The 10,558-nt window shown below is 45.8% G+C and overlaps 1 protein-coding gene across 1 annotated transcript; it reads left to right on the top strand.

The window, feature by feature from the left end:
- Positions 1–2,773: 2,773 nt before the first annotated feature.
- LOC119295220 (probable carboxylesterase 18) lies at positions 2,774–4,297 on the top strand. Its single transcript, XM_037573583.1, has one exon. The coding sequence runs from the start codon at positions 3,034–3,036 to the stop codon at positions 4,069–4,071; it is 1,038 nt and encodes a 345-aa protein (XP_037429480.1). The 5' UTR covers positions 2,774–3,033; the 3' UTR covers positions 4,072–4,297.
- The last annotated feature ends 6,261 nt before the right edge of the window (positions 4,298–10,558 follow it).

Genomic DNA, 10,558 nt, shown 5'->3' with positions numbered 1-10,558 from the left:
GAGGGGCCCGCTATGGCCCAAGCCTCTCGGCGATGAGCCTCCACTCTGCTTTGTCAAAAGTTATCCTTTATACTTTATATGAATTTGTATCTTATCTTAACAAGAAGGTTCTAGGGTTGTAATCATATTGGGAATGTACTGGTACCTTTTATCCATTGTATGCCCTGTACCTTTCGATTCCAGTCATGTAGTTCTTGGTAATTTTCATCAGTTCATCTTGGAATTTGTAGAATGTTCTTCTGTTGTATAGTCTACCTGCTTGTCGTTCTAGTGCATAGTCTGACAACCAAGAGGGCATGTGTTTCTAGTAAGCGAGTCATTTTTCCTTTGGTTCCCCTCTATTGTTTCCATGACTCTAATGAATTCTGACATGAAGCATATAAACTGAATGTTAATCCAACATTTTCTCTGAACACTGAGTTAGTTCCTTCACTTCTTGCAGTTGTCTGAACGAATGAATATGAAAGGATCGTGTAATATACAGATGGAAATTTTCTCCTAATTTTCCACATTTCTTTGAAATACTTTTCTTCTTGCACTTGATATTTATCCATCATTTGGGGTTAGCGAATTTCAAATTCTGCAACTGCCTGAGAGTTTATTATGATGTCAAAAAAATTCAGCATGTAGCCCTTGTCTTGTTGCAAATAATCTCCTTGTCCTATCTTGTGATTTTCTTAGAATGGGGAATAAACTATTTGTGTTTTTACAAGAGGAAAATTTTTATTACTGCTGCTTTCATTGCTCTATCTTGGCCTCTGATAACTAAAATTGCTGCTTTTCCGGACATGCACTACATAAATTTCTCAAACAACAACTTTGAATGTTCCTATGTTTTCATTCTGCAACCGACCACATGCAAACAAGCAGTTGTCCCCATGTCCATTGTGCCTACAAATGGACCAAATTTGAACTCGTATTTATTTGGCTTGTACATCGTATCAAACTCACATAGACTCCATATTGTTGATAATTATTCCTGTTCCATATTCCCAAAACATGTTTCTTGCCTTCCCAGTTTCATCCATATCATATGTGTAATAGAACATAGGGTCTTCTGCCGGTTTATGTTAAAAGTATTGTTGAACCTGCATCATGTCATTCAGGCCTCATTCTTTTCTTACCTTTGTTCTTTCGTTGTTGACATATTTAGATGTGTCTGGTAGATCCTTCAGTGATCCCCGCATGAGTGACAGTACTACAATATCTTTCTGTTTGGGATATTTATAGAGTTGCATGTCCTTATCATTGATTTTTCATCTAATGTCATGAACTTGTGTGACCTTACAAATCTACTTTCTCCAGGCGAACTCAACTCATGGTTGTGGTCTACTATGATTCTGTTACATTTCCTACCCCATTTATTCTTGTAATTATCATCTCGGGTTCTGCTGCTTTTTCTTCCTCTTGCTTTTCCCTTCAATTTTATGATTTTTTTGACTTTCTTAATCTTTCTCTGCCTTTCTCTTCATGTCAATGGCCGCGACTGCCGACTGGGGCGATATGAGCTATGCAGAAGAAGAGGAGGGCCTGGGGAAGAACAGGGGGCCATGGGGATCAAAACTAACGGGTTGAAGGATCCCACCTTCACTACTGGAATCGTGTTATATGCCGAGTGCCACGGACACTTCGCAAAGGGCCAAAAACCGCCGGAAAGTTGCATTCGGCAAAAGCCACCCGACGTACACCTCTCAGGCAAACAGGAATTTACCGAGAGCCAGGACATGTGCACTCGGCAAAGAGTTTGCCGAGAGCCAAACAGTACAACTCGGCAAAATAAAGTAGCTAATGGACAACAGACGGGGACGGCGGTTGCCACTTGGCGCGTCTTTGCCAAGAGCTACTCTCGGCAAACATAGCCAATAGGAAAGCGCCACGTGTCCGCTCCTGACATGTGGGTCCATAATAACATGCCGAGGGCCATCTTTGCCGAGAGCCACTCTCGGCAAATAAAGCCAATAGGAAAGCGCCACGTGTCATCTCCTGACATGCGGGTCCACAGTAACATGCCGAGGGCCATTGGCCGAGAGCCACTCTCGGCAAACGAAGCCAATAGAAAAGCGCCACGTGTCAGCTCCTGACATGTGGGTCCACAATAACAATGCCGAGGGCAATCTTTGCCGAGAGCCACTCTTGACAAACAGATCCAATAGGAAAGCGCCACGTGTCAGCTCCTGGCATGTGGGTCCGGTTTTTGCCCGGCTTGGTTTTTGTGTTCCTAGAATCATCGACTAATAAAGATAAACGCCGAATTCAGTCACCTTTTCTTCCACTTTTCCTTTTGTTTTCTTTGTCGACCCTTTTTCTTTAACACTTCTTTGCTGACCCTTGGTTGCTGATGGGACGAATCAAATTCAGCGTGACTGGAACTAAAGAATTTTTTTAGATACCTGACGCATGGGTGCTCTTATTTTTTGAACTTATTGTTCCTCCAAGAGTAGATTACCTCGGATCCAGTAGCAATTTTCGTTCAACCTCCAATATTAGGATGTGATGGCCACAGGCTCGCTGAAAGTTGCCTTTCTATCTGCCCGGACATAAGGGCATGTACAATGGTTCTATCTTAACAATGCCACGTAGGATAAATGATGAGGTGGAGGAGAGAGAAATCATAAGAAAAGGCTTGTCTTCTCTTAATTAAGAGAAGGCAAAAGATGATCTTTTAGCACAACATGTCTCACCATGCTTTTAGGAATAATTATTTATTGAAGATAAGGCTAAAAGATGACCCACTATAGACATGTTTTTTTGTCATCTCTAAATTACATGCAAGATTTAAGATAATACCGCCTTATCAATCATTGTACATTGCCATAAGAAATCACAGAAAAGTTCATCAACACACCTAACCTTGTAAAGTAGTAACCTCATTATCACCGCAGATCAGGAAAACCAGAACTCACTCGAGCGATAACCCACACTCTCAAACAAGAGAGGCAGAGAGTACCCGTTACCCAACCACTACAAATCCTACTCAAACCAGGCAGCAACGCGAATACACTTCGAGAACCGGAGGACGCACGCACCACGACAATGGCAGAGGAGCCCCCGCCGGGGAGTAGGCCGAAGCCGCCCATGTCGCGCATCACGCGTCTCTCCCTCAGGGCCGTGGACTACGTCGCCGACGCCACCCGCCGCGCCGACGGCACCGTGAACCGCCGCGTGCTCTCCCTCCTGGACCCGCGCGTCCCGGCCTTCTCCTCCCCGTGCCGCGGCGTCGCCTCCCGCGACGTCGTCATCGACCCGACCCTCCGCATTCGCGCCCGCCTCTTCCACCCAGCGAGACCCGCCGGCGACGCCAAGGGAGCGCCTCTCCCCGTGATCGTCTTCTTCCACGGCGGCGGGTTCGCGTTCCTCTCCGCGGCGTCACTGGCCTACGACGCCGCGTGCCGACGCATCGCGAGGTACGCCTCCGCGGCCGTGCTCTCCGTCGATTACCGCCGCGCCCCGGAGCACCGGTTCCCCGCGCCCTACGACGACGGCCTCGCCGCGCTCCGCTTTCTCGACGACCCGAATAACCACCCGGCGGACGTCCCGCTCCAGACCTCCCGCTGCTACCTCGCCGGGGACAGCGCGGGCGGCAACATCGCGCACCACGTCGCCAGGCGCTACGCCGCGGACGTACCTGCGTTCAAGAACGTCCGCCTCGCCGGCGTCATCGCCATCCAGCCCTTCTTCGGCGGCGAGGAGCGCACGCCCTCCGAGCTCCGCCTTGACGGCGCGCCGATCGTGTCCGTCTCCCGCACCGACTGGATGTGGCGCGCGTTCCTCCCGGACGGCGCTGACCGCACTCACGAGGCTGCGTGCTTCACCTCCCCTCGGGCAGCCGCTGGCGTGGACAGCCCGGCGTTCCCGCCGGTGCTGCTCGTCATCGGCGGCTATGACCCGCTGCAGGACTGGCAGAGGCGGTATTGCGAGGTGCTGAAGGACAGCGGCAAGGACGTGAGGGTGTTGGAGTACCCGGACGGCATTCACGCGTTCTTCCTCTTCCCTGGGTTCGATGACGCGCGCAACCTCATGACACGCATCGCCGAGTTCGTCGGCGAGAGCGACGATGGCGGCAGCGATTAACCCTTATTCCACGCCTGCTCGCTTGGTTGGTTGGGACTTGGGAACCTGGATGCCGTGTCGGATGCGTAGTTTGGTACTTCTGGTTGCGACATTCTTTTGATTTTGCTGTGGTCGCGTGGTTGGTTAAGTATGGCATGTGTTTGATGATTATTAGTCATACTTTTGGTAAGTTTGGCATGAATGATGAACCGGATAAATATTGGAGTAAAACTTGATTAGGTATCGTGCTGTAATTCTGTGATGGAAACGGTGACGGGGACATGAATGACACCTCAAACACCATCATCATGGTCGCTCCCGCGACCGCGAGCGACAGGGAAACCCTAACCGCCGCCGCACCTAGCCTCGTCGCCATTGGAGCTCGCTAGCAGGCAAAGCCCCAGCGGCGGCGGGGGGCCTCCTCTCCTCTCCGGGCGGTGGTGGGCGGCGCGGGACAGCCTTCTCGTTCATGGACGCGGCGCTTTGTGGGCCCTCTTTGGCGGCAGGGCTCGGACAGTCCGGCGACCCTCGCCGGTGGACGGGTGGACGTTGTTGCCCCACGTGGAGCTCTCTGGAAGCCATCGCGGGGCGTCAGGGTGACGTTTGTGGAGGTTGCAAGAGGGAAGGGTGGGCTCTCTACACGTCACCGGTGCAGGGGCGCCGGTCAGAATATGCTCCTCTCCTCTCCTCCCCACTTCCCTTGCCTAGTGCTTCCGGGCTCTAGGTCGAGCTGTTCAGGGCAGGCTGGTCACGAGTGGCTCTGTCTGTGCTAGAGATTTGTTGGCTAGTTCCATGGCCGTACCTTTGTTGGTCTCCGGAGTGTTGGGATGCAGGGCGACGACCTTGGTGGCAGGAGCGGCGTGCTTATGGGCAGAGCTCACGGCTCAGGTGCAGGCTAATCCATGCATGCGTGGGTAGCATGGCGGCCGGTGCTTGTCGATTGGTGGCGGTGATGTGGCTTCTGTCCCTGGGACTGGCCGCAACCTGTTCGGAGGCGGAGTGTGTTGACCTGGATGAAAACCCTGCCTGGCATGTCTAGGTCGATGGAGGCGGCGCCCTAGGACACCGTCATCTTCTTGAAGTCTCCGTTGAGGTTGCTCAATGTCCTCCAAGGTCACCCGAATGAAAATATTGATCCTCTGGATCAAGTCGTGGCGGCACTCCGATAGCGTATCCTTCTTGAAGGCACCACCTTAGGGTTCACAGATCTCTTCTCGATGGCTTGTTCCTAGTTGACTAGTCCCTCGACTTCGTAGTGATGCCTAGTATTTTTTTGGAGTTATTTTGGAAGTGTTGGTTGTTGGTGTCAAAACCGGCGGATCTCGGGTAGGGGGTCTCGGACTGTGCGTCTAAGGTTGATGGTAACAGGAGGCGGGGGACACGATGTTTACCCAGGTTCGGGCCCTCTCTATGGAGGTAATACCCTACTTCCTGCTTGATTGATCTCTATGAATATGAGTATTACAAGAGTTGATCTACCACGAGATCATCATGGCTAAAATCCTAGAAGTCTAGCCTGTATGAGTATGATTGCCTCTACGGACTAAGCCCTCCGGTTTATATAGACACCGAAGGGGACTAGGGTTGTATAAAGTCAGTTACAGAGAAAGGAATCTTCATATCCGAATGTCAAGCTTGCCTTCCACGCCAAGGAGAGTCCCATCCGGACACGGGAAGAAGTCTTCGGTCTTGTATCTTCATAGCCCATCAGTCCGGCCCACGTCACATAGACCGGACGGCCGAGGACCCCTTAATCCAGGACTCCCTCAGTAGCCCCTGAAGTAGACTTCAATGACGAGGTGTCCGGCGCGCAGATTGTCTTCGGCATTGCAAGGCGGTTTCCTTCTCCGAATACTCCAAAAATAGTCTTTGAACACAAGAATCGTGTCCGGCTCTGCAAAGCAAATCCCACACACAACCGTAGAGAGTATAATATTTCACGAGTCCAATCCGCTGACAATTTTTTGTAGCGGGACATCACATCACCGCTTGGACATTGTTTCGAACCGTTTTTAGCCTGCCGCTCCATATTTCGAGCCGCAGTTTCATTGACATGTCTTGTCAAAGCTGAGATCATGTCCCCTTATTACGGGATTCTCATCAATACGGGCGTGGGTAACCCAACCATTCTGTTGGCATGATTCCTTGGGAATAGGTAGGTTTTAAGGCCTAGGAGGGGGCGTTTGATATTCATCGCCTTTATAAAGGGGCTAAGACCCGTCTTTTGTCCTTTACGCCATCCCTTTCCTCCACCTCTCCCACCTCGAGCTCCAGGGCCCAAGGTTCAACTTAATCGCTTCACGCTTCCCAGTCATGTCCGGACCCATCCCTCAAGGCCAGTGGGTGGTGATACGTCTCCAACGTATCTATAATTTATGAAGCATTCATACTATTTTATTATCAGTTTTGAATGATTATGGGCTTTATTATACACTTATATATTATTTTTGGGACTAACCTATTAACTGGAGGCCCAACCCATATTGTTGTTTTCTTGCATATTTCAGTGTTTCGAAAAAAAGGAATATCAAACGGAGTCCAAACGGAATGAAACCTTCGGGAGCGTGATTTTTGGAACGAACATGATCCAGGAGACTTGGAGTTCAAGTCAACGAAGCTTCGAGGTGGCCATGAGGGTGGGGCCGCCCCCTTCTAGGCGCGCCCCCTGTCTCATGGGCCCCTCGAGCGTCCCCCGACCGACTTCCTTCACCTATATATGTCCATATACCCCGAAAAACATCAAAACAGAAGATAGATCGGGAGTTCCGTTGCTGCATGCCTCTGTAGCCACCAAAAACCAATCGGGACCCTGTTCTGGCACCCTGCTGGAGGGGGGATCCCTCACCGATGGCCATCTTCACCATCCCGGCGCTCTCCATGACGAGGAGGGAGTAGTTCACCCTCGGGGCTCAGGGTATGTACCAGTAGCTATGTGTTTGATCTCTCTCTCTCTCTCTCTCCCGTGTTCTCTCTATGGCACGATCTTGATGTATCGCGAGCTTTGCTATTATAGTTGGATCTTATGATGTTTCTCCCCCTCTACTCTCTTGTAATGAATTGAGGTTTCCCTTTGAAGTTATCTTGTTGGATTGAGTCTTTAAGGATTTGAGAACACTTGATGTTTGTCTTGTCGTGCTTATCAGTGGTGACAATGGGATATTCACATGATCTACTTGATGTATGTTTTGGTGATCAACTTGCGGGTTCCACCCATGAACCTATGGATAGGGGTTGGCACACGTTTTCGTTTTGACTCTTCGGTAGAAACTTAGGGGCACTCTTTGAAGTACTTTGTATTGGTTGAATAGATGAATCTGAGATTGTGTGATGCATATCGTATAATCATGCCCATGGATACTTGAGGTGACAATGGAGTATCTAGGTGACATTAGGGTTTTGGTTGATTTGTGTCTTAATGTGTTATTCTAGTACGAACTCTATGATAGATTGAACGGAAAGAATAGCTTCATGTTATTTTACTATGGACTCTTGAATAGATAGATCAAAAAGGATAACTTTGAGGTGGTTTCGTACCCTACCATAATCTCTTCGTTTGTTCTCCGCTATTAGGGGATTTGGAGTGACTCTTTGTTGCATGTTGAGGGATAGTTATATGATCCAGTTATGTTATTATTGTTGACAGAACTTGCACTAGTGAAAGTATGAACCTTAGGCCTTGTTTCCTAGCATTGCAATACCGTTTACGCTCACTTTTGTTACTTGCTACCTTGCTGTTTTTATAATTTCAGATTACAAATACCTTTATCTACCATCCATATTGCACTTGTATCACCATCTCTTCGCTGAATTAGTGCACATATACAATTTACCATTGTATTGGGTGTGTTGGGGACACAAGAGACTCTTTGTTATTTGGTTGCAGGGTTGCTTGAGAGAGACCATCTTCATCCTACGCCTCCCACGGATTGATAAACCTTAGGTCATCCACTTGAGGGAAATTTGCTACTGTCCGACAAACCTCTGCACTTGGAGGCCCAACAACGTCTACAAGAAGAAGGTTGTGTAGTAGACATCAAGCTCATTTCTGGCTCCGTTGCTGGGGAGGTGAGTGCTTGAAGGTAACGAGGATGAGCTTTCTATTCAACCAATCTCATCAATAAGGAGCTCAAAGAAGAGGGTTGAACCCACACATAATGTGAAGAAGAAAAGGAAGAGAAGGAGCACCAAAGGTAAAAAGGTATCCTTCCCAAATGATGTTGCTCCTACTACTCATTGTGATGATGCTAATTGCTATACTATTGGTGCTATCCTTACTATTAATGATGAGAATGATTATGCTTATGATATGAAAAGGCCCAAGCTTGGGGAAGCTATGTTTGATGGGGATGAAATATTTAAGAATATATTTTCTAAAATTAATGTTTGTCCCATGCTTGGGGATGCTACTTTAATGAAGATGATATTTTTAGCCTCCCAAGTTTTGATATGCAAAGTTGTTATGATGATAGCATGCCTCTTGCTTATGATTATATTGATGAAAGTGGGTTTGGAAGAGTGTGAACTTTAGGAAGTAATGATCCCACTATTTTGGAGGATGTTGAATCTTATTGTGATAAATATGAAAGTGGATTTGGAAGAGTGTCAACTTTATTTAGTGATGATTCCACTATCTTGGAAGAGGTTTCAATCGATTATGATGAGAACAAAGTTGCTACTTATGATGTTTATTGTGATGAAACTTATGCTATAAAAAGTAGTGATGATTATATTTATACAACTTGTCATGATTATGATTACCCTTTTCCTGAACATTACTCTTTTAATGTGGAAACAATTTATAGTATTCAAGTCTCTTATGATACTCCCACCATTCCGAATGAGAAGAATTTTGCTTATGAGGAGAGTAGTAAATTTTCTATGCTTGTAGATCATGAAAAGAATGCTTTAGGTGCTGGTTATAATGTTAAATTCATTCATGATGCTACTGAAAATTATTATGCGCGAGGAACATATGCTTGTAGGAATTGCAATAATATCAAGTTTCCTCTCTATGTGCTTAAAATTTTGAAGTTATGCTTGTTTTACCATCCTATGGTAGTTGATTATTGTTCCCATAAGTGGTTTGCTCACAAAATCCCTATGCATAGGAAGTGGGTTAGACTTAAATGTTCTAGTCATATTCTTCATGATGCCCTCTTTATGTTTCAATTCTTATCTTTTATGTGAGCATCATTGAAATCATCATGCATAGCTTGGGGCGTTAAACGTTAGCGCTTGTTGGGAGGCAACCCAACTTTATTCCGTTTCTTACTTTTTGTTACTGTTTAGTAATAAATAATCCATCTAGCCTCTGGTTAGATGTGGTTTTATGTTTTAATTAGTGTTTGTGCCAATTAGAAACTTTGGGAAGACTTGGGTGAAGTCTTTATGATCATGCTGTAAAAAACAGAAACTTTAGCGCTCACGAGATTAGCTGCCATTTTTTTACTGGAGAGTGACTTTAGGTTGATTCTTTTTGCAGATGATTAATAGAAAAATTCTTCAGGTCCACCAATATATTTCAGAATTTTTGGTGTTACAGAAGTATACGTTTGATACAGATTACTACAGACTGTTCTGTTTTTGACAGATTCTGTTTTCATTGTGTTGTTTGCTTATTTTTGACAGAATCTATGAGTATTATCGGAGGGTATGAACCATAGAGAAGTTGGAATACATTAGGTTTAACACCAATATGAATTTAGAATTATTTCATTACAGTACCTTAAAGTGGTGATTTATTTTCGTATACTAACGGAGCTTACGAGTTTTCTTTTGAGTTTGTTGTAGATGCAGTTTTTGAGATTTAGGAAACCGAGGTATAAAAGAAATTAAGGAGACACAAAAGCTCAAGCTTGGGGATGCCCAAGGCACCCCAAGATAACATTTCAAGAAGTCTCAAGCATCTAAGCTTGGGGATGCCCCGGTAGGCATCCCACCTTTCTTCTTCTACAATTATCGGTTACTATCGGTTGAACCTAAGTTTTTGCTTCTTCACATGAGTTGTGCTATCCTTGCATTGTCATTTTATTTTGTTTTGCTTTCTGTTTGAATGCAATACCAAGATCTGAAATTCATAAATGAGAGAGGGAGAGAGAGTCCTCACGTAGCTAAATAATTATTTAACTACTCATTGATCTTCACTTATATCTTTTTGGAGTAGTTTGTCATTTACTCGTGTGCTTCACTTATATCCTTTGAGTAAATGGTTGAATGAGCTGAATGTCATAAATCTGAAATTATATATGTCTCATTTGCTTATCCCATGGGGAGTAATGACTTCAAATCTAAGTAGAGGTTGTAAATTTATTGAAGGTTAGCAAGCATTGTATTGGTCATTTGAACAATTCATAAAAGAATATTGAAGGAAGAGAGATTTCACATATAAATATACTATCTTAGACATCTTTTATAATTGTGAGCACTCATTAAGTATGACATGCTAAATAGTTGATGTTGTACAAGGAAGACAACGTAATGGGTTATGTTTTCTCACATCTCAGTTAAA

Source organism: Triticum dicoccoides, chromosome 4B (genome assembly GCF_002162155.2).
Source record: "Triticum dicoccoides isolate Atlit2015 ecotype Zavitan chromosome 4B, WEW_v2.0, whole genome shotgun sequence".
Lineage (NCBI taxonomy): Eukaryota > Viridiplantae > Streptophyta > Magnoliopsida > Poales > Poaceae > Triticum > Triticum dicoccoides.
This window is presented reverse-complemented; position numbering and strand designations above follow the sequence as displayed.